Raw genomic sequence first — 24,220 nt, forward strand, 5'->3', positions numbered from 1 at the left:
TCAGATGTCTTCTAAAAGCCTGGTAGTTGTTGTTCTCTTTGACATCTGGTGGGAGGGCGTTCCACAGGGAAGGCGCCACTACCGAGAAGGCCCTCTGCCTGGTTCCCTGTATCTTGGCTTCTCGCAGTGAGGGAACTGCCAGAAGGCCCTCAGTGCTGGACCTCAGTGTCCGGGTAGAACGATGGGGGTGGAGACGCTCCTTCAGATATACTGGACCAAGGCCGTTTAGGGCTTTAAAGGTCAACACCAACACTTTGAATTGTGCTCGGAAACGTACTGGGAGCCAATGTAGTTCTTTCAAGACCGGTGTTATGTGGTCTCTGCGGCCGCTCCCAGTCACCAGTCTAGCTGCCGCGTTCTGGATTAGTTGTAGTTTCCGGGTCACCTTCAAAGGTAGCCCCACATAGAGCGCATTGCAGTAATCCAAGCAGGAGATAACCAGAGCATGCACCACTCTGGCGAGGCAGTCCGCAAGCAGATAGGGTCTCAGCCTGCGTACCAGATTGAGCTGGTAAACAGCTGCCCTGGACACAGATTTAACCTGTGCCTCCATGGACAGCTGTGAGTCCAAAATGACTCCCAGGCTGCGCACCTGGTCCTTCAGGGGCACAGTTACCCCATTCAGGACCAGGGAATCCTCCACACCTGCCTGCCTCCTGTCCCCCAAAAACAGTACTTCTGTCTTGTCAGGATTCAACCTCAATCTGTTAGCCGCCATCCAACCTCCAACCGCCTCCAGGCACTCACACAAGACCTTCACTGCCTTCACTGGTTCTGATTTGAAAGAGAGGTAGAGCTAGGTATCATCCGCATACTGATGAACACCCAGCCCAAATCCCCTGATGATCTCTCCCAGCGGCTTCATGTAGATGTTGAAAAACATGGGGCAGAGGACAGAACCCTGAGGCACCCCACAAGTGAGAGCCCAGGGGTCTGAACACTCATCCCCCACCACCACTTTCTGAACACGGCCCAGGAGGAAGGAGCGGAACCACTGTATGACAGTGCCCCCAGCTCCCAGCCCCTCAAGACGGTCCAGAAGGATGTTATGGTCGATGGTATCAAACGCCGCTGAGAGATCCAGCAGAACTAGGAAACAGCTCTCACCTTTGTCCCTAGCCCACCGGAGATCATCAACCAGTGCGACCAAGGCAGTTTCAGTCCCATGATGAGGCCTGAATCCCGACTGGAAGGGATCCAAATGGTCCGCTTCTTCCAGGCGTGCCTGGAGTTGTTCAGCAACCACTCGCTCAATCACCTTGCCCAAGAATGGAAGATTTGAGACTGGGCGATAGTTGGCTATCGTGGCCGCATCTAAAGATGTTTTTTTAAGAAGCGGTTTAATAACCGCCTCTTTCAGCGGGTCTGGGAAGGCTCCCTCACGGAGGGAAGCATTCACCACCACACGAAGCCCATCGTCCAGTCCTTCCCGGCTAGCTTTTATAAGCCAGGATGGGCAAGGATCAAGGAGACAAGTGGTTGGTTTCACTCGTCCAAGCAGCCTGTCCACACCCTCGGGGGTAACAGATTGGAATTGATCCCACACAACTTGACTAGACAGGACTCTAGCACTCTCCCACCCGGCCCTGCTCCCACGGTGGAGTCTACCTCTTCTCGAATCTGAGCGGCTTTATCTGCAGAAAACTTTATCTGCAAAAAAAGTCATTGCAGGAGATCATGTGGCCCGTACTGGGCCCTGATGGAGCAGGTGGTTCTGCTAAGTTGCGAACCACCTGAAAGAGTCTCCTGCTGCTGTTTCCCGCAGATGCAATAGAGGCGGTGAAGAAAGTCTTCTTTGCCGTCGCTATCGCCACTTGGTAGGCTCGACATTGAGCTCTAACCCGTGTCCGGTCAGATTCAGAATGGGTTATCTGCCACTGGCGCTCTAGCCATCTCAACGATTTTTTCATTGCCCTCAGATCCGTGGAAAACCACAGGGCTGTCCGGGCTCCATGCAATCGGAGAGGGTATCTGTAGAAGGTACCGTATCTGAAGAAGTGTGCATGCACACAAAAGCTCATACCAATAACAAACTTAGTTGGTCTCTAAGGTGCTACTGGAAGGATTTGTTTGTTTGTTTGTTTGTTTGTTTCAAGTAAGTAAAATTTGAGATGAGTGCAATTGTACCGATTCCTTTAAATTAATCAGATAGTAATGTCATTTTTCTACTACAAAGGAAAGCCCATTTTTGTTGTTGCTGTTTCTTCTTCTTCTTCTTCTTCTTCTTCTTCTTCTTCTTCTTCTTCTTCTTCTTCTTCTTCTTCTTCCGCTTATCTGACTGGGTTGCCCCAGCCACTCTGGGTGGCTTCCAACAAATACTATTAATTCAAGATTGTTATTGTTGACAGTTCCTTTCAAATAAACACAGTCCTGTGATGCATCCACTAATTTTTTGAATTAAATCAATAACTTTCGCCCTAGTCATTCTGTACAGAACAGGGACAGGGCATCCCATGGTTTCTCCAGCTACAGCTGAAGCACAGCTCCTGGCATCTCTTACTGTTGGCCATGCTGGTTGAGCCTGGTGGGAGTTGCAGTCCAACAACATCCAGAGGGCCACAGGTTCCCATCCCTATAATAGGCAAGTATGTCCAAACAGCATGATAAAAGTCAGAATGAGCAAATTGTCACCTCCAATAGCTACTCCGCATTGAAGTGTATGCACGTTATGCTGTTAAGTACCACTGAAACAATACTTGTACAAGGTTTCCTGCAGATTTGGTAGTATCAGCTAAGGCTGAATATTTGACTAAATTCCATTCCAGTCATTACCTGGCTTACTGCACCACATATCTCTTCCCACACTTGCTTTCTTACAAAAAACACTGCCTACATTTCTCAATGAAGGAGCAGAGCTTGCTAGTCAGGCCTTTTCTATATCCTGCTCTGATTAATAGATCAAATGTTGTTATTTTGCACAGAAGTGTCTTTTTGAATAAGAGCATATGGGATGTTTCTTGTTTGGAAGCACCAAAAATCAGTCTTCTAACAACCAATTTTAACAACCACTTTCTGAAAAGAAATGGCAATGGCTATTGTACATGAGATTTTCAGTGGAGTAGAACCCAAGTGATACATTTAGCACATTTGTTTTATGTTAATTCAGGGGTAATACTTTGTGGAATGAGAGCCAGTTATTGTTCTTTTGACCTAGAGCTTGATACAAGTAGAAAGGGCTGCAAGGTACCCTGATCTGGGTTCGTTTTACCTAAATCTGCTAAACTTCTCCATCTTGGCATTTTTTTCATGCCCTCATTTGCCAAGCCGACTTAATTCCCTGAGAGATATCCAACTACGTTCATACTCAGAGTAGACATATTGAAATAAGTGGAATTAACTTATGAACTAATTGATTTCAGTGGGTCTGCTCGGAGTACAGCTAATATACAATATCACCCCATTCAGTCTAACCACCAAGCCATTACTAGATTTCAGCTTGTTGATTCCCCCTCCTCATCCTTTCCTTTGATCTTCTCCTCCAGATGAGTAACAAAAGGTCCAACAGCTTTCGCCAAGCCATCTTGCAGGGGAACCGGAGGCTGTGCAGCAAGGCCCTGCTGGAGGAGACGGGACTGAGCCTTTCCCAGCGGCTGATCCGCCACGTTGCGTATGAGACTCTGCCGCGTGAGATCGATCGGAAGTGGTATTACGACAGCTACACCTGCTGCCCCCCACCTTGGTTCATGATTGCCATCACCATTGTAGAGGCAAGTATCTCCCAAGCTAGCAAAGAGATTCCGGGGAAATGTGTTTGCCTGTTCCAGGTGGGGGTTACATCCTTGCTAACTAGGTCCGTGAGTAACCTTAAGGTTGCTCCTGGGTGCTAACTGCATCTAGGAGGGCCTTTTATCTTCCAAGGCTCCTGAGGGCTCTTCCTTGATGGTAAAGATCATGCCCTAGACATCTCACATGTAAGAGGAGATTTCCAGCTTCAGCTGGTGCAAAGCCCTGCTTGTAGGGGTGGGCAGCACATCAGTGGTAGGACTTTAGGGCAGGTGTCCAGGTCCCACTCAGCAGAATGAGTAGGAGGGTCCAACGACACAGCACAGCTGGCTTACCACATGTTGAAGCACATGGAGTAGCACCCCTTACCAACCAAAGAAGGGGACCTCCATAAATCCAAAAGGTCCAAAGTCTAAAATAGTCTAACCGCACCACTGGATAGTAGGCAAGTTATTCAATGGATTGTTGCTCGTCTCCACTGGCTGCCTCTGTGCTTCCCAACCCAATACAAATAGCAGTTTTGAGACCTTTAAGACCCTACCTATAAGGATCCAAGCATGTGCAAGAGTGCTTCCTGCCATATGAACCTTCCCGACCTTCAAGATCTTCCGGTGGTGCCTTGCTCTCAGTACCTCAAGTTTCTAAGAGGGGAGTTCTAGTAGTGCTTAGCAGTGTAGCCCAGAAGAAGCTCGCTGCGTGGAGCAGAGGCACTGTGCTACCTTCCTGACCGGTGAGTCACTGCTGCTTACTGGGAGAGAGAGGGAAGGGGCAAGATGGCAGGGTGGCTGATGTAGCGCCAGTGCACTGGTAAGAGCACCAGATTGGCTTGGCCTGTGCATATGCGCCATGGCGACCTCCCCACTGCCTCGTCCTTCTCCCTCCCAGTGACCCACCTGCCAGGAAGCTATGATACCAGCTCTTCTCCACCCAGCAAGCTGCGTTTGTTATGGAGCAGCCTCCCTATGAAGACCCACCAGATTTCTGGTGCTTTTGAAATGTTTTGCATTTATTCATAGACAACTAGACATTACCCAGGGCATGGAGCAGGTAATAATATCTGGTATAATGCAAGGCGTGAGTTTCTGCACCCTCATTTCTGCAATTAATAATGTGAGGTGAGATGGGAAGATGTGGAGCATGATGATGCCCTGTCCCAATTTGTGTCATACCATATGTCTCCAAGTAGAAGAGAGGGAGACGAGAAGCAATTCTGCGTTTCTGACTGAGTATATTTTACAGTTGTTTTAATCATTCCACATTGAACAATTTAAAACAATGGGAGGTGCTGTAGAAAGGCTGTCAACACATTTTAATAAATGGGCAGGTGTTCTGGGTTTCAGGAACAAACCCTATTCCCAAGAGACTTGAGATACAAGTGTCACACTAGGCGCCACTAAAAAAAATGCATTTGAGCCTCTTGCCATGTATGGCATGTATGAATGCGGTCATAGAAAGGAGAAGAGAGATTTTTTAAAAAATGCGTGTGTATCTTCTAGCTAGCATTGTTTTAATAACCAATTTAAACAATAATCAGACTAAAGTCCCCCATATGGAAACGCATCAAGCAGAAGTTAGTCTGAATCGTGTTGAAAGCGTTGGGACGGAATTTACCATCTATAAGATGCTCCCATATATAAGACACCCCCTATTTTGGGGGATTCAGATTGTCGCCAGTCCACCCTCATCACTACCCGTGTATAAGACGGTCCCTAATTTTTGACATTATTTTTTAGGGGGAAAACCTAGTCTTATACACAGAAAAATACGGTAGTTGCAACTAACCAGTACCATTAACGTATGCATGTCCACCAGCCACACACCCTCCCACAGCCATATGTGTGACACCAGTGTGAAAGGGGGCTTTAGCTCATGCCAGTGTATGGACACAGGGCTGCTCCACAGAAGCAGGAAGTCTGGCTAACCTGAGGTTCTGATCCTGTGAAGGAGGAGCGGTGTGCACACATTGGTCCACTTCCACACTGGCACGAAACGCGGAGCTATTGGGGGCATGACTATTGAGTTGGTCGCCATCAAAGCTTAAACAGGTAGCAGCATAATCCCACATCCCTGCCCCTACCCCCCCCCATGTACAGCAAACATGTGAGGGAGAAGATCTGGACAGACCTTTAGCCACAACTGCACTTGCTGGAATTAAGCCTGTATGTCTCCTTGCGTATATTTTCTCGGCCAGATGCTTGAATGAATTACACTTAACTGTGCGATCTCCCTGCTTTCCTAGGTTGCCTTCTTTCTTTACAATGGAGTGGTACTAGATAGGTTTGTGCTGCAAGTCACCCATCCCTTATATTTGAAGAACTCATTGTTATATCATCCTCAGCTCCGTGCCCAGGCCTGGAGGTACCTCACCTACATATTCATGCATGCAGGGTGAGTTCTAGGGGAAAAGGGGTCTGAATTTCTTGGGATGGGGGGTTGGGTTTCCCTTACCTCATGGAAAAGACAGGGGGCGACACAGAGCTGCCATCAGTGGCATAGCGTGGGTTGCCAACGCCCGGGGCTGTACAGAGGGGGTGAGAGGGAGGGAAACAGACAGAGTATGCATGCACATTCAACTGCCTAACAGCATCCATGTCACTCAGAAGATCCCAGCCGCAGAGATAAGAAAACAAGAGTAGTTCCATTGTCTGGAAAGACCATTTCCTGGTTTGCATGGAGAAGCCATTTTCAACAGAGCCTAGCAATGGAAGCACACAGCTGTATTGAGGCAGCACTCAATAGGTGTTGAAGGTTGGAACCCCCTAACAATTTTGTGCCTGGGGCAACTGCCCCTGTGACACACACACAAACTAAGCCACTGCCTGGCATTCTTGGACAGCTGCTGGGGGGCCCTGCTGATGTTTACCCTGCCACCCCCCCATAAAAACAAATCCAGCCTGGCACTCCAAGCAGTGGTAGGCAGCTGGGTCTAGCTGCCATTTTAGTTTCAGACAATGGCCTCCTTCAGCATATTGTCACAAAATAGTCGTCTCCAACCACCTTGGCACTTCTTGGAGTACTGCTGTTTCCACTCCTGCCAGACGAGCCCACTGCAACACATCAACAGAGGAGAGGGCACCATTGGAGGGCCCCTTAAACCTGAATCACGCCCTAGGTCTTCTGCTCTGAAACTAAAATGCTGGGAGAATCCTGTTGCTCTTAGGTGTCCATAAAAAAGTATTACACACGGTCCCTATTTTTTAAAATGATTTGCGATCTTTAGATAAAACCATGTTCTGTAAGAGCTGGTTTATATTGCCTACTGGTCATAGGACAGCAGGGGCAGAAGCTGAAGGAGGAAATATGGGTATATCATTCTTGACTTCATAGCGCTAAGTATCTTTGTCTGACAGATCCGCAGGATTTTTGCATAATTTGCTTGCTTTCTGATAGGAGCGTCCTTCAAGTTGGAAATAGCTGCTTGAGGTGGTGGTGAGAGATTTTTATTGGGACAGTACCAGCAGGCAGGATTAAACACTGTCTTCCTGCCCACTACAGGCCTGGTCACGCTCTTCGACCTACCCCTGTAATGCCACTTTTACATTTTAGAACCCGTGCATGTTAATTGCAATATGAGCCAAAAAGGACTGCCTTTATCCATAGAGATTTGCAAAACAGGTTGAAACCTTAAAAAGATATAAGTGCTTAAACTATGCTTCAGTATGCCTCCCTTTCCCACAAAATGCTAACCTCTGCCTTGACAAGTATCTTGTTGCTGTTAGGCTGCCGTGTTGCTTGGGAAAATGTGCTGAACCTTTTAATTATCACGTTTCTTTCACAACTTTGGCTGGTTTCCAAGGGAAACTCTTGGGAAGATACACTATCCAATGCCTCACATCTGTAAATATTAAGAGACTTAGCCAGCACAGCCTTATTACTTTTTTCTTTTTTGCAGTGGATTCTAAATCTTTTGGAAGTGTAAGGAATCAAAACCGTGTGCACACACATTCCCCACTTGAGAAGCAACCCCTGCTTTATTTATTTTTTAATGATGGAATACTTACTACAGTTAGGTAGCTAAACCATCATTTATAGCCAGCCTACCCTCATTAGATTATTTTCACATTCAGAGAATAAAATAAATCTCTGGAAGAGTAGTAATAACCTCTTTCTTTCTTCTTTTAATGGTGAGGCCATTATTCCTCTCTCCCCACCCCCAAAAGGCAAGCTAATATAAAGGTGGTGAAGTCTATTGTTGTCATACTTCCTGCTGTGACTTTAAAATGTTAATTTGAAACTCTTAATTTACTGTGCTCATCTGCTTTTTTTATGGGCGTTTGTGACAGCCAGAAGGTAGCTGAGGAGAAGGCAGTTGTTAAGGGTGACTGAGAGCTCCCCAAAATGTGCTGTTTGTTTCTTGATCCCGATGGAGAAAAGCTTTCTAAGAAACCAAAGCTGTAAATTTTAGCCTTCCGCTTTAAAGCTGAGCGGACCGGACGTTAATTATCTGTGAGGCCCACCCATTTGTATTGCTGCCATAACTAATGACTTGCATTGATTCGAGGGCCCATTTGTTTGGTTGTGGAGAAGGTGAAGCCTTGATAAATCAATTATATTGTCATCTAAAGAATGACACATTCAGAGCATGGGAAAGCTAATTATGTTTTATGGGTGCTTATTGACCATGGGGCTCCGATGCTCCTGGCTGCAGTAGGAGTTGGGCTGAATGGAATGCTTCTTGAGACGTTTTTTAAAAGAACAGGCATGCATCAAACACACTGAGGGACAGAACCTCTAAGGGTCTTCTAATCGAAATAAATCATTGCCCCGCAAGAGGCATTAGAAAACATTGGGCATCTTCCCATGACTTTTCTTACGTACTACCCTGCATCTCGTTCTACTTCCTTCTATATAAGGGATTCTTAAAATCTTTTTTCCAAATGGTATTTTCCCCATTAAAAACAAACAAACCCAATTCTAAATGATCCTGAGTACAAAGGCACTTTTAGGTTTGCTAACATGACAGTCTGTGGGTTCCCCCCCCCCCCCACACACACCCTGGCTATAATAGGTGGGAGAAGGCAGTAAATCAAGGCTGGTTAAGTTTTGTAGCTACTTAACTACTTGGAACTGTGAGGGCCATTTTCTAGCTATCTTAAGAGGTGGTGGCTTGCCTAAGGCTGTCCAACCAGTTAGTGGATGAGCTGAGATTTATACCAGAGTCTTCCAGCCTATAAGCAATATCCTTAATTGTTCTGCTTGCAAATATACTTTGCTAATTAACATAGTTTAAAGACAGGCTTATTAAACCCGAAACATGACATTTCCCCCCCCACTTAGGGAAATAATCTATTTTAACCTAGATAAAAATAAACTTTAAAAAAACCACCCAAAACCCTGGCACTAAGATGGTGACTTACTTATTTATACAAAGTCTCTGTACTTGTCTGTTGGTACCAAAAGGAATCATACAGAATTGTAAAGTTGGAAGGGACCCTCAAGGTCATCTAATCCAACCCCCTGCAATGCAAGAATTTTATTTATTTTATTTTTTAATGCTATTTCCATTTCCCCCAGGATAGAGCACCTTGGACTCAATGTTGTCCTTCAACTTCTAGTTGGAGTCCCCCTTGAAATGGTACATGGTGCTGCAAGGATCGGGTTTGTCTACATTGCTGGAGTTGTAGCAGGTACGTTGTACGGGTGAATAAACCTGATATTGGCTGATACTGAAATTGTGGTTCATCTCCATGGTTGAGGTTCCTGTGAGAGAAGGTGCCCATCATTTGCCTTGGTCAGCAGAGTTGTATGGGTGGGTGAATTTATAATTGCTATTATCATCATTCTAGCTAGCTAAATTTCCGGGATTCTTTATCTTTCGCCACCATAATGTTGTCCTTATCAACACTATATAAATTTTTCAGTCAGGGCTTTTTTTCAGCAGCAGCTCACCATAACTCAGTTCTGGCACCTCTCAGGTGGGCACCATTGCCATTATTGGACAACAAGGGAGGCGTTCACCGTGAGCTCCGGCACCTCTTTTTCTAGAAAAATATCACTGGTTGCAGTAATTTTAAAAATATGACACTGCGTGGAAGTAAAATCAAACCAAGTCTAGAGTTTGTCAAGGTGTAATCATAGTTCCTCCTTTGAAGGCACTGTGACAAGCTGAATGTTTCAGACCACACGGGCCCCTGTTTGGGAAGGACAAATCTGTCAAATTTGGTTTCTCTCAGTTTCTTATTTTTCTAGTATTTAGTTCAGTTCTCCACATTTCTGCATCAGTTTGTCTTTTTTTTTTAAGCTACATAAAAAATCTAACATTTTAGTTTGCTTTCCTTCTAATGCGCAATTTGTCTAATATTTACATTTTGCAAGCATTCGCCCTAATATAATACAGTTATTTTCTTTTCACCTATCTATGTATTTTTGTACATGTCGTTTGCCTACATCACAAGATTCATAGATGTTCAAATTACAAAGGATAGCTGTGAATTGTTTTGCTGATTGTTTCAGGGAGTGCAAATTGCGTTGGTACACTTTAAAATGTGGACCTGATAAATTTTTCTCCCAACCTCCAGGCACATGGGCTCCCCTTCAATGTGCCTACAAATCTCTCTGCAGTAGGATCCTCTGTCTTGTCAAGGTTCCTGTTTGCTAATTGCTGTGATGATTCTAAGCTTGTTAAAAGAGCACACATAGAAACCTTCTTCAGACGTTTGCACTAAAAATGTGAAAGCTGGGAGGGGAGCCCATCAGCTCAGGATTATGGGGGGTCAGTGCCCCTGCCCCAGTTCTAAGCTGTTGCATGTTTAAATGAAGACATGTGAACAGGACTTCTGTTGGTAACTGAGAAAGTTATTGTAGTTTTTTCCTAGTGTTTGTGCTTTGAGGCCCCCAAGCCCTTCCCCTGTAAATAACTACACACTGACACATAATTTTAGTTTAAGTTATTGGGCAAAATTTTAGGCCACAACTTTATTGATTACAGCAAAGTGAGCGGTATTGGCTTAGGCATTGCCAACAGACTATAACTGACTCCTGCCTCTCTGGATGGTAGTCTGAAAGGGTAAACACCAAACAAGGGAGCAACGTCGATGAAGATCAACCGAAGCTCACCCCGGGGTTCCTAGCCCCTCAAGTGGACTTCGGACGAGATCCAGGACCCCCAGATTCCTTTACCGGAATACCCTGTTTCTGGAAGGGCAGGTGATGGCCGCACCTCCCCTCCCACACATTTCAATAAGCCAATGCCTAACCACCTAACCTTACAAAGTAGTGGCGATTGCCAAGGGGGTAGGCGAAAACCAAGTTGCTACAGCCAATCTGCCAAATGGGAAAATTCCTACCCAGCCCCTGTTCCAAAACAGGTGACCCAATCCAAAGCAAGGCCTAAGCAGCAGCACCTAAAATTAGGGAGGGGGGAGGGTGTTTGGCAGCACAAAGCAAGTGCCCCCGATTACATCACGCTGCTGCTTTTATAGGCCCCGGAATCACGCTGTCCATCCGGATTGGCCCAAACAGCCTGGCGTGATCCGAGGGCCCGACTGTTAAATCTTGGGCCATGCCCAGCAACAGCTGTGGGGGTGCCTTAGGGGCCCACACGCAACCAGGACCCTCATTAAGGAGGATCCCATTTCTCAGTTGAGCTGTACAGTGAGCGCTGGATAAGGAACTACTATAATTAAGCATTAGTTATGAGGGGGAGAAATCAGTTATAAGGCCATAGATGCAGTTTTGGGGCTTACTACCCTTTTTTCAGGGACGTGGGTGGTGCTGTGGGTTAAACCACAGAGCCTAGGACTTGCTGATCAGAAGGTCGGCGGTTCGAATCCCTGTGACGGGATGAGCTCCCGTTGCTCGGTCCCAGCTCCTGCCAACCTAGCAGTTCGAAAGCACGTCAAGTGCAAGTAGATAAATAGGAACCACTCCGGCGGGAAGGTAAACGGCGTTTCCGTGTGCTGCTCTGGTTCGCCAGAAGCGGCTTAGTCATGCTGGCCACATGACCCGGAAGCTGTCTGCGGACAAACGCCGGCTCCCTCGGCCCATAGAGCGAGATGAGCGCCGCAACCCCAGAGTCGGTCACGACTGGACCTAATAGTCAGGGGTACCTTTACCTTTACCTTTACCCTTTTTTCATGTGAAGAGATTTCCTGAGGCATAAAGTACCCAGGAGTTATTTTTTAATCTATATATCTGATTTGGCTTTACCTTTGTTTACCGCAGTGTCAGTAATTGTCAGCTGAAGGATTTTGGTTCGGGCCCAACATGGCAACTTTCCAATGACCAGTGAATCTATGATAGATCTTCATGGACTGATTGATTTTTACATTTGTACTGCATTTGTTATTCACGTCTTGCTCCTCTGCAGTTTGGAGGTGAAGGAAGCTGGCTTGATGATAGATCAAATCTAATTATAACAAGAGGAGAGAGCAAGAGGCAACTGCAGGGAGGGTGTCATGGGATGGCTGGGGCAGTGATTGGCAGGTTTAGCTATTTGTCCCTCTCCCTTGCCCTGGTCCTTTTTTCCCCCCCAAATAATATTCAAGTTTTAAAAGGTTACAAAAAGGAACACTGAATACAAAAACAAAACATATCCAAGAAAAAAAATAAAAATTAAAAAATTAAAAAGCAAAAACAGCTAAAAAGAAAAAAAACAATCAAAAAACGACAAAAGAACAAGTTAATACAAGTTTAGTGTAAATACAAGTTTAGTGTATTTCTGGTTTTTATGGAAGCCGCCCAGAGTGGCTGGGGAAACCCAGCCAGATGGGCGGGGTACAAATAATAAATTATTATTATTATTATTATTAAACCTTAATATAACTCCCTTTCTTAACTTATCTCCTTGACCTCCTCACACCTCCCCTCTTTGTATTCTTATTCAAATAGATATTTCAGCAAATCCTTCATCTTTATTTTTATCTTTATAACTTATCTTAATATACTGTAATTTTCCATTCTCTCATTCGCCTATTAGCCATCCACTTTTACTTTATTTAATCTTATTTCTCCTTAAAACTTATATATCTGAAATTATTCTCTTAAGACATTTCCCCTAGGGTCACAAAGATTCCATTCCACGATTTTCCCATCTCTCATTAAAAGATTTTTTTTTTTTTAATATCACAATATATACACTTTAAATTCCCAATTTTTCTTTCACCATCTCCCCTCCCCGGTCTCGGCCCTGGTCCTTACCTATATAGCAAGTCTTGCTACAATGAACAAATAAAGCTGCAATCGAAGTGTGCCTTATTGAACAAATAAAAATAGAGAGTTATGTACTATGAGGCAGTACATGGAGGTGGGAAGCATATATGTCATAATTGGATTAGAAAGCTAGGAATAGGGAGGGGGCTCTGGAGTATCTGGTCCTATGACTGACATAGCCAGTGGTACAAGTCCACACAGGATTAACATGAGTAAACCATGAGATGCAGCAGCAAGAAAAGCTAATGCTATTCTAGGCTGCATTCACAGAAGTATAATGTCCAGATCAAGGGAAGTAATAGTACCGCTCTATTCTGCCTTGATCAGACCACACATGGAATACTGTGTCCAGTTCTGGGCACCACAATATAAGAAAGACTTTGACAAGCTGGAACATGTGCAGAGGAGGGAAACCAAGATTATCAAGGGTCTGGAAACTAAGCCTTATCAGCAGCAATTGAAGGTGCTGGGGTATGTTTATCCTGGAAAAGAGGAGGCTGAGAGGAGATGCGATAGCCATCTTCAAATATCTCAAGGGCTGTCACATGGAAGAGGGAACAAGCTTGCTTTCTCCTGCTCTGGAGGGTAGGACTCAAACCAATGGCTTCAAGTTACAAGAAAGGAAATTCCAACTAAACATACGGCAAAAAATTTTTTTTGACAGTAAGAGCTGTTCGACAGTGGAATGCTCTCCCTTGGGAGGTTGTGGACTTGCCTTCTCTCCTTCAACTCAGGGAGAAGTAGGCCTGAAATGAAGTCTACATGTGTGCTCACGAGCGGTAGTCTCGTAATCTGGGGAACCGGGTTCGCGTCTCCGCTCCTCCACATGCAGCTGCTGGGTGACCTTGGGCCAGTCACACTTCTTTGAAGTCTCTCAGCCCCACTCACCTCACAGAGTGTTTGTTGTGGGGGAGGAAGGGAAAGGAATTTGTTAGCCGCTTTGAGACTCCTTAAAGGGAGTGAAAGGCGGGATATCAAATCCAAACTCTTCTTCTTCTTCTTCCCCATCCTTTTCCATCCTCAGTGTCTCTGGCCATCCAAAATGTGGGGAACCTCCAGATATTGCTAGACTGCAACTCACAGCATCCCTGGCCATTGGCCTTGCTTGCAGGGGCTGGTGGGAGTTGTAATTAAATTTCAGGCAGGCCTGCTTTAGCGTATGAAGTTCTTGGCAAAATAACCTGTCTTTGCTCTTTTTTTGCTTTTGTTACTTTGAGAATATCACATCTGTGCTCTCTGACTCTCTCGTTTTCCCAGCTCTGTGTGTTTGATTCTTACCCCCCTCCTCTTTCATCCATCCACCGTACATATTTTGCCTCTCCTCAGCTGATTTTGTGTCGTCGTCACCCCCCCCCCCCCCGCGCCTTAACTGTGTCAGACTGTGAGGGGGAAATGCTAAGAATTCAAAAAAAGCTGGGTGAAGGTGTGTTGCCTTCTCATTAAAAGGATGGAGCTGGTCTAAAAAGAAGTTGCCAGGAAAAATCACAGGCGGAAAAATATCTCTTGGCTTGCAACCAATTATGTCGCAGCATGCAGGTGAAAATATTTTCTTTAACGATTTCAAATCCTTCGCAGTGGAGAGAAAGGAATGGGTGCCGTCAGCAGTAGTGCGGACACAAATACAGTTCAGTTGTAAATATACAGGAGGGGGGGGACCAAAAATATTTATGCAAAATTCTTAACCGGATGGTTAAGATGGACACATGAGATGTGCCTCTTCATTTAAAACAACAACAACCACACAATTAAAAATGGGTGCTCCAACAGTGAAGACAGGCAAAAGGAAGAGAATTAAGATTGGATACTGGCTGGGGAAACGTGGCTGGAGGAAGAGAGTGAAGAGGAAAAACGGCAGGCAAAGAATGGTTCTTTGTATAGTCGTACCTTGGATCTCAAATGCCTTGGCTCCCAAACAAATCAGCTCCAGAACGATTGAAACCCAGAAGTGAGTGTTACGGTTTTCGAATGTTATTGTGGAAGCCAAATGTCCGACGGGGCTTCTGCAGCTTCTGGTTGGCTGCAGGAGCTTCCTGTCACCAATCAGAAGCTGCGTTTTGGTTTTCAAACGCTTTGGAAGTCGACTGTACTGTAGGGCATTCCATAAATAGGGCACCAACACTGAAAAGGCCCTCTCATAAGTAGCCCTGCCTGCCTCACCTCATTTTGTGGTGATTGGGGGGGGGGGCAGAGAAGAGGCTTCTGAAGATTATCTTAGGGCCTGGCCAAGTATATATGGAAGGGGGTGATCCTTCAGGTGGCCTGTCCCCAGGCCATTGGAGGATGCATTTGAGAGTGGAGGAAGGATGACTGAGGAGGGGTGTCTCTTTTTTCTCTGTGTGTGTGCAGAGAAAAGCAGCTTGAGGGGGGAATTTGGTACAGAAAGAAATAGAACCCCCAAACCTAAATGCAAGCTCCAGTGACTTTTTTGTTTGTCTTTAAAAATGGTGAAGGGGAATTTGTAGCTTGGCCTTCAGCCGCTATAGCATCAGCTGCCAGTTAGCTTGTCTTTCCAGCATGCGGCCAGCCCATTTGTCCACATCATCTGCTCTTTGCTTCTGATCTAACTTGTCAGGTGTGCAGACTTTGGGAAACAAGCAGAGTCTCCATTTGCGTGAGAGCAATGGAAGGTCTCGAAACAGTGATTGCATTTCCAAAACGCAACTCCAATTCAAATAACGACTTCAGGGGACCTATCTATCACACCGCCCATTATTAGTAGAAAAGTGCCCAAATCACAAAAGTTCCCAATAGATTTTTGTGTGTGGTCCTGCACGAGTTCCTTTGGTTTTGTTCCCTAGCCTTGCAAATTACAGGTAACCTCCCTGTAGCAAAATGGACCCTGGATCCAGGCTCTACTGATTGGAAGACACGAGCACAATGGTGTGCGTTTTAACTTCCCATCCCACCTCTAAAATGGATGTAGATATAGGGCTGCATAGAGCCCTCGGAACAGAGAGAGTGCACAGGTGCAAAGCCTCACTCACCTGGGACTTTAAGTTAGGCTAGTGTCTCATCCCCACTAGGATGCAAATATGCATGGGGACCATATGACCAATTTCCTCCCCAAGTGTCTTTTAGCTGCAAGAGGGTCGGGGTGTGTGTGTGTGTGTGTGTGTGTGTGTGTGTGTGTGTGACCACCTTGTACTTTTCCTCCATCAGCAAAATGATTTGGAAAGCAGGACTGGCCCAGTTCTCTCCCCACGCCCAAAATTAGATTGATTTGACTCTGCCTGTCATTGACTGTGGCTTCACATACTACACTGGTACCTCAGGTTACATACACTTCAGGTTACAGACTCCACTAACTCAGAAATAGTACCTCGGGTAAAGAACTTTGCTTCAGGATAAGAACAGAAATCGTGCTCTGGCAGTGTGGCAGCAGCAGGAGGCCCCATGAGCTAAAGTGGTGCTTCAGGTTAAGAACAGTTTCAGGTTAAGAACGGACCTCCAGAACGAATTAACAACAATCTGTAGGTGCCCTTTCCATGTGCGAAAAAGAGGGAGGAGGTCAGCTCCTTTGCTTAGCAAGGTTTGTGATGATCTGTAAATGCCCCTTTTTCTGAGAACTTCATGTGCAAAAAAAAAAAAAGAGGAAGAAGATTGACTCTTGCTTAGCAAGGTGTTTGCAATAAAAGTTTTCCCCCTCCCCTTTTCTCTCTCTAAGGTTCCTTAGCAGTGTCTATTGCTGATATGACTGCACCTGTCGTGGGCTCATCTGGAGGTGTGTACGCCCTGATATCTGCTCACCTAGCCAACATAGTAATGGTAAGTACTAGACTAAGTAGTGATACAATTTGAGTTAGAGACCAGGAATGGCATGACTTCACTGGACGGAATTGCTGCTTGGAATCCAAGCTGCTCCAGTATTAGGAACAGCCAACTGCTGCAGTTATTACTTTCTCTTCATTAAGCTTTTAAGAACATAAGAAGAGCCAGTGCACAATGGCCCATCTAGTCTGGCGTCCTCTTCTCACGGTGGCCAACCAGATGCCTGTGGGGAGCCCCAAAGAAAAGTCTTTTGCTGGTCGTCATCAGCATTATTGGCTACACCAAATTGCCTTTGCAAAGTATAGGCATCCTTGTCTGAGTGTATGACCACAGCACAGAGCTATGAACTACAGATAAGGAATTAAGGGGGGAGGCTTCTGTGTTTAGGGTGACTTCCAGAAATGCTCCAGCTTTTGACAGTGTTCCATTTATGATGAAAATGCAGAATGTTTGTGGAATGCTCTCCCCAGGAAGGTTCGCCTGGTGCCTTCATTATATATATATTTTTAGGTGCCAGGCAAAAACGTTCCTCTTTAACCAGGCCTTTGGCTGATTAATATTCTACGTCCTTTTAAATGTGTTTGGGGTGGGCTATTGTTTTGTTGTTTCTGTTCTAACTTTTTATTTGTGCTTTTTTCTTGTATTTTTATCTTGTGAACCACCCTGAAATCTTTTGATAAAGGGTGGCAGATAAATCTAATAAATAAAATTAGTTAATTAGTCAGTGGGAACAGATTAGCAGACCAAACTATGTAGCTCTGGTATGCCCATAAGTCTGTTTCAAATTGTTTGTGTGAATCACTTTTGTCACCTTTCTATTTCACACAAGTTTCCCCCGCGCTTTTAGAGTGGCGCATATGGTATTCATGTACAGCATCCCATCGAAAGCTTATACCATAATAGATGTGTTAGTTTATGATGCCACAAGAGTCTATGTTGTTCATGCTTGGCTGTAGAATCTTCTCACATTACCCAGTTCTGGCATTTGAAACAAAGCGTTCTCACTTAATGCTGATGAGGGGAAATCTTCCATAATGAAAATGATCTTTTGCATTTGTTGCTGCATCCCATTAATGTCAGTGCTCATCTTTTCGTTACGCTTTTTTGTTTGCTTGTGGGAGAAAAGGTTTGTTGGAATCTTTTTGCTTCCCTGAGTGCCTCTGGGTAGCTGCAAGAAATAAAAACGTCCTTGGCTGCAGAATGAAATGTTCCTGCAAATAAATAAACGAAGAGCAAGCAATAAGGCATTTCACCCGACGGGAAGTAATAAAGGGGGGAAATAAACTAAATAAAGATGCATGAAAATAAAGAGTGGAGGAGAAAACGCAATATTTAATAGCAGCACCCTGAGCCTTTTGACTATGTTACTAATCTCTGCGGAGAACTGCGTAAAAGAAAATTAGTTTAGAAGAAAAGAAGCAAAGGTTTTGGGGTTTTTTTGTTCAGTGGCTGGAGTAATTTATAGACAAAACCCATGAGCACTCTAAGACACAGATGGGAGCATTCTCCAGCAATTTCCCTCACTGCCTGAATCATTAGCCTAGAGGCATATCTCCATGGTGGTCTTTGAGACTTGTCAGATTCATATCCAGGGCACAAATCACACTTCACCACAGTCCATAGATGCTGGCACTCCTCTGTTCTGTACTACAGATGAAGGTGCTGGTGGGACCGTCGAGAGCCGTGTGGTTTTCTTCAATATGCATGATGTCAGTCCCACATTGCATCATGCCTGCTTCTTAGAGGTACCCTTCTCCATGGAGGCACATTCAAAACCTGATCTCCATGTTTCCAAAAATAAAATCATCCTTGTTAATATTTTGTTAGTTTACAATATGAAGAAACTTAACAGAATATGCACAGCCTATCCATACCAATCCCAGTTTTTACAGCATCTGGAATTCATTCTTGATCATCATAATCTATTACTTGTACCCCCGCCCATCTGACTGCGTTGCCCCAGCCACTCTGGGCGGCTTCCAACGTATATAAAAACATAATAAAACATTAAACCTTAAAAAGCTTCCCTATACAGGGCTGCCTTCAGGTGTCTTCTAAAGGTTTTATAGTTACCATATTTTTCACTCTATAAGACGCACTTTCCCCCTCCTAAAAAGTAAGGGGGAATGTGTGTGCATCTTATGGAGCGAATGCAGGCGGGAGGTTCTGTTCAGCGCTCCCTTTAAAGAGCCGTGTGGGGTGTGTGTGCGGCTCTTCAGGGCTTTTCCCCGAGGAGGGAGAGGGGCTGCCCTTCTCCCTCCTCGGGGAAAAGCCCCAAGAGCCGCACACACATTCCGCACACTCTTTAAAGGGAGCGCGGCTCTTGGGGGAGCCTTAGCCGTGCGCAGCCTCTCCCGGGCAGGGGGAACTTTCACCCCCTGCCTGGGAGAGGCTGCACGCGGCTATCCCATAAGCCAAGACAGCCAGCAGGATCGCTGCACTGCGATCCTGCTGGCTGTCCTGGCTTCTGGGATTCAGAATATTTTTTTTCTTGTTTTCCTCTTCCAAAAACTAGGTGCGTCTTCTGGTCTGGTGCATCTTATAGAGCAAAAAATACGGTGCTTATCTCCTTGACATCTGATGGGAGGGTGTTCTACAGGGTGTGCACCACTGCTGAGAAGGCCCTCTGCCTGGTTCCGTGCAACCTCACTTCTCACAGGGAGGGAACCACCAGAAGGCCCTCGGAGCTGGACCTCAGTGTCCAGGCTGAACAATGTGGGGGTGTTCTTGCTATGTTCTTCCACAGCAAAATATTAACAAATATTTTTACTTCATTATTATTGCTTCTACACAAACACCTCAAGCTGATTGATGTACATAAGACAGGAAGAGCAGACGAGGACTTCCTCACAGATTCATGGTGGCCTTTGGAGAGATCTCCTTGATTAGAGTTTATTTTTGTATGTTATTTGCATGGTGTGGTGATGTATTTCCCTTTCCTTTGTGACACCTTGAATGCTGTTATGGGTGAATAATGCAAAGATAGTCAATGAGTTTGCAATAGTTCTTGTTGCAAAATGAAATATATTGCAAAATACATTGCAAAATGAAATAAAAACTTTTTTAAAAAAAGCTCACAAAAAACAAATATAGTAAAAACAAAGCAATGCAATACAAAATAGACGCCCATGGCACAGATCCATTTATAGAACTGGGAAAGCCTGTTGGAACAAAAATATATTCAACTGTTTCCAGAAAGTGCAGAGTGAATCTGTCACCTCTCAACAGAAATGCTATTCCACAGAATGGGCCAACCACCCTGAAAGCCCTTCACAGAGTTATTGTAGAGCAGGCTTCTGAGATATATGGAACTTGCAGGATGAAGACTCCCGCAGACCGTAGTGGCCTACTGGGTATATAGGGGATAAGTCAGTCTCCCAAGTAACTTATAAGTGTATCACCAGAAATTCTGGCTGTTCTCGGTTTAATAAAACATGTTTTGCTTGGTTCTATAACTACAATGTCCCACATCTTGCTAATTCACTGACATTTGGCATTTCAAAGTCTTTCCAGAGCCAAATTAAGTTCAATATATTTGCAGTGAATCTCAATCTTTCATTTTTGCAAGATCTTCAAAAAATAAAGGAAAGCCCTGTAAGCAAAAACCTGCTATAATACAACTAACATGCATGACTTCTACCAGGTATGTTTGTATTTGAGGGCAGACCCACTAGATGCGAATGTAAGTTCCCTTCCTGTGACATCCTTTCCAGCAAATACTTATTCCTGATCTCATAATCTTTCTTAATCTCTGCAGGATATAAAACTATCTAGAAATAACCTTATACTAAGACTACCCCATTGTCACTCTAACGGAGAAGGTATGAGCCAGCCCTCCAGATGTACTGCAAAATATTTTCAGTCAACTGTAGACCTGAATTCTTTTGCTGTCTTTGCCAACTGTATTTCCAGTTCTGTTGTGGTTTATTAAAAATTTTGTAGACCATAAAAGCATTATCCCGAACTAGCTTTATGAAAATCCTTTTCCTCAAAGACAGTTGTCCTAAGTTTGCGAATATGTACCCCCCAAGTGATCAGATGCAGAGATGTTTTTCTAAAATCCAGCCGTTGTTTTCGATTGCAGTCATGAGCAGAGGATCCATGGTTCCCCTTCCTTCCCTCCTCCGTGGCTCACTTTGAAACAGCAAAGTGGGAGAAGAGCCATTGAGTGGGGAGGAGAGAGGGACAGAGAGCCTGTTTCTTTAAAGGAGCAAAGCGGGAGAGGAGAGGAGAGGAGCCGCTTACACGAGTATAAGCGGCTCCTGTCCGGTTGGTTCCTTTAAAGCAAGCAGGCTCTCTGTCCCTCTCTCCTCCCCACTCAGCTCGCTACATAGCAGCAAAGTTTTTCAGCTCGATAATAATAATAATAATAATAATAATAATAATAATAATAATAATAATTTATTATTTGTACCCCGCCCATCTGGCTGGGTTTCCCCAGCCACTCTGGGCGGCTTCCATAAAAACCAGAAATACACTAAAATATCACAGATTAAAAACTTCCCTGAACAGGGCTGCCTTAAGATGTCTTCTGAATGTCAGGTAGTTATTTATCGCTAAGCGGGGAGGAGGGAGAAAAGCAGAGCCTGCTTGCTTTAAAGGAGCAAAGTAGGAGAGGAGCCTTCTCCCCTTATATCCCTCTCCTGCATTATTAGCAGCATCCTTCTCCACCCACCCCACGCATGCTCCTTGTCCCTTGAGTGCTTTTCCTTCCCTCCCCACTTAAAACGTGGTTACAAAGCACGGATCCACATGGGTCCTCAGGATTTTTGCACTGGATCACCCCAAATTCACCATCAGATCACATAGCATGCCCATGGCTACATCTTGACCAAAAAAAATCACGCACCCACTGTTGCCTGGGGCTGCAGTGGTGCAAAAACGTGGTTACAAAGCATGGATCCCCATGGATCCTCAGGATTTTTGCATTGGGCTACTCAAAACTCACTGTTAGATCACATGTCTGTGGCCACAGCATGAACCACAAAAATCATACATCCACTGTTTCGTTCAGAATATTTTTTTCCTTGTTTTTCTCCTCTAGAAACTACATGTGTGTTATGGTCGGGTGCGTGTTATAGAGCGAAAAATACGGTAATTGCACCCCAACTGTGTTCATCCACTCCCATAGAAGGAGGGAGATTAAAACTGTCCTCTCAGGGGGAAGAAGGAGAGGAAGTGAGGAGATTTGGATAAAGTTATAAAACTGTCAGGGCTTGTGCAATAAAAAAAGGAAATTGAAGAACTCATCAGATCTATGTCCATGAGTGTATGTGCATCTTGTCAGACCCCACCCTCAGAGTGCACATAAAATTTATTGATTTTTCATCTCTGGGTTCTTAAGCTCAGATTTATTGATCTGTAATATTTTGCTTGGTTAGCCCTCGCATCTCACCCAGAGCTTTGTTCATAAAAGAAAAATGAGTCTACCACAGGCCCAGCCAGAGACTTTAAAGTTTTGTGAAGTGCCTTATGAAAAATTCCTGGGGTGATGACTTGTCACATCTGTATTACTAGATTGTTGGGTGTGTGTTTTTTTTGTGTGTGTTTTTTTGTGTGTTTTTTGTGTGTGTGTGTTTTTGTTCTGTAGCCAAGCCTGTTTCAGTGTACTCTGTGCTCAGACATTAGATGCTCTGACTCACGACTTTGTTTTTTTACTAGAACCCTGAGATCCATCAGTGAGTGCCTGGTGCAAAATACATAAGATTAAAGGAATGTTGAGTGTCAGAATCAATCAGTCCTTAGGCATATAGTTAGTATTAAAGAACAGGGTGCCTCTAAGCGCATTCTGAGCCTAGAGATTTGTGTACAGTACCAGAACTAACCTCATAGTCCTTTCATACAACAGTCTGCTCCTGGTTAGCTTTCTTCATTTCAACACTCCCATTCAGATGGGGAAAGTTACGTTGTTGTTGCCACAGCTGATCGCTTAAGAGACAGAAACCCTTGCCAATGTTCTATAAAGCACCAACAGGTCTATAAGTAGATCCTGAGTTCCTTTTACCAACCCCAGTTGTATGCCACCCTGAGCTCCTTGGAGGAAGGACAGGATAAATAAAAAAGCCAACTTGTTTCATGACATTGGTGATCTCCCCAGAAGCTGATGGCATGAGCTTTCCAGCATACATGTATCAAAACACTGAATACGAGAGGTTGGCATTTGTTTCTAGATTCAGGTAGATAGCCGTGTTGGTCTGACGCAGTCAAAATAAAAAATAAACAAAAAATTGTCTAGTAGCACCTTAAAGACCAACTAAGTTTGTTCTGGGTATAAGCTTTCGTGTGCATGCACACTTCTTTTTTTATTTATTTTGACATTTGTTTGGTTTGAAGGATTCTTAAAAATGCAAGCAATAATGTCCAGGAATCTGCAATCCACACACTGAATTCTGCAGTCAGAATTGCAGAAGATCCATGCATTTGATGGTGACACCTAGCAAATTCTTCCCTGTTCTGTTGGTATCTTCTGGCATTTCTGTGTCTGTTAATAGACTGAGTATAACTGATTCTTACAGAGGGTAGTTCTGATGCCTGTTCTATTGAAAAGAGTTATACTCATTTTGCTGGAAGGAGTGTATGGCAATCTCGAGCTGTAGTCCATTGTTGTTGGCTTATGGTTTGTAGCTGTCTTTTAAACCAGTGCAGTGGGGAGTGGGCAATGAAGTTGATTGTAGCAGCAGCAGCAGCAGCAGCAGTGCAATTAGTGAAGGGCTGGAGGAGATGAAGGGAGCCAGGGAAAAAGGATGGAGGGTTCCAGTGGTAAGTGGAAAGATGTTACCTGACAATCAGGTTCATCCATAGATAAACAGCAAGTCTACCTGCTGGGAAACAATGGAGCGACCTAGACTATAAGCTTCTCAGAGGCCAGGTCTACCCAGGCCTCAATACAGCTCAGTCACCAGATCTACTAGAAGTGATAACCTGTTTTCTGATGCTAGTTATATATGTTTGTTTGTTTGGAGAATTTGCTTTGCTAACACCCCACCCTGGAAAAATCCCTATGGCTTGTTCAACTTTCCTGATCCACTGAAATTATTGAGAATCAGCACTCAAGAAGCTTGCCTTTGGATCAGCCAATATTTTGTGGCATTGCCTAGTGTCAAGGACAAACTGATGGTAGCACTGATTTCTGTCAGAGAAAAGAAAGCTGGGCGCTTCAAGTCTCAGCTCCTGATCTTTAAATATATTGAGGTTACTAACTCTGGATTTGTCTGCTTTCTCTTATGTTGGTCAGCACTGCAACATATGTTCTGCTGTCCTGTGTTTTAGTGATAACACATAATATAAAGTGGTAGAAGAGATAGATATTTAAGACTGCAATCTTATACAACTTTGCCTCATTGAAGTCAGTGAGGCTTACATCTGAATAGCCATGCACAGGGTTGAGAATTTCTCTCTTTCTGATACCAATTCCAACATGTATTTCCTTGATGCTGCATAAAAACTAAATGAGAAATTCTCCTCTGCGTCGGAGCAAGTTATGAGCTGGAATGTTCATTTCTCTTTCTTCCCTTACAGTTTGCAATTTCCCTAAGTAATGGGCAATAATGATCTCGCAGTTCTAGCTTTTCCTGGATAC

At 44.5% G+C, this 24,220-nt stretch overlaps 1 protein-coding gene across 10 annotated transcripts in view; it reads left to right on the forward strand.

The window, feature by feature from the left end:
• RHBDL3 (rhomboid like 3) overlaps positions 1-24,220 on the forward strand; it is a 132,101-nt gene that overhangs the window by 101,726 nt on the left and 6,155 nt on the right. For 7 of the 10 annotated variants that reach the window (XM_081849801.1, XM_081849792.1, XM_081849794.1 and 4 more), the window contains 4 exons: positions 3,483-3,707; positions 5,963-6,111; positions 9,238-9,350; positions 16,538-16,638. In XM_081849801.1, coding sequence (XP_081705927.1) covers positions 3,483-3,707; positions 5,963-6,111; positions 9,238-9,350; positions 16,538-16,638 — 588 coding nt within the window. The remainder of the gene's footprint in view (positions 1-3,482; positions 3,708-5,962; positions 6,112-9,237; positions 9,351-16,537; positions 16,639-24,220) is intronic. The other 3 variants (XM_081849795.1, XM_081849796.1, XM_081849797.1) reach the window with 3 other exon arrangements.

The sequence above is a fragment of the Podarcis erhardii genome, assembly GCF_964252035.2.
Source record: "Podarcis erhardii genome assembly, chromosome: 2".
Classification (NCBI taxonomy): Eukaryota; Metazoa; Chordata; class Lepidosauria; order Squamata; family Lacertidae; genus Podarcis; species Podarcis erhardii.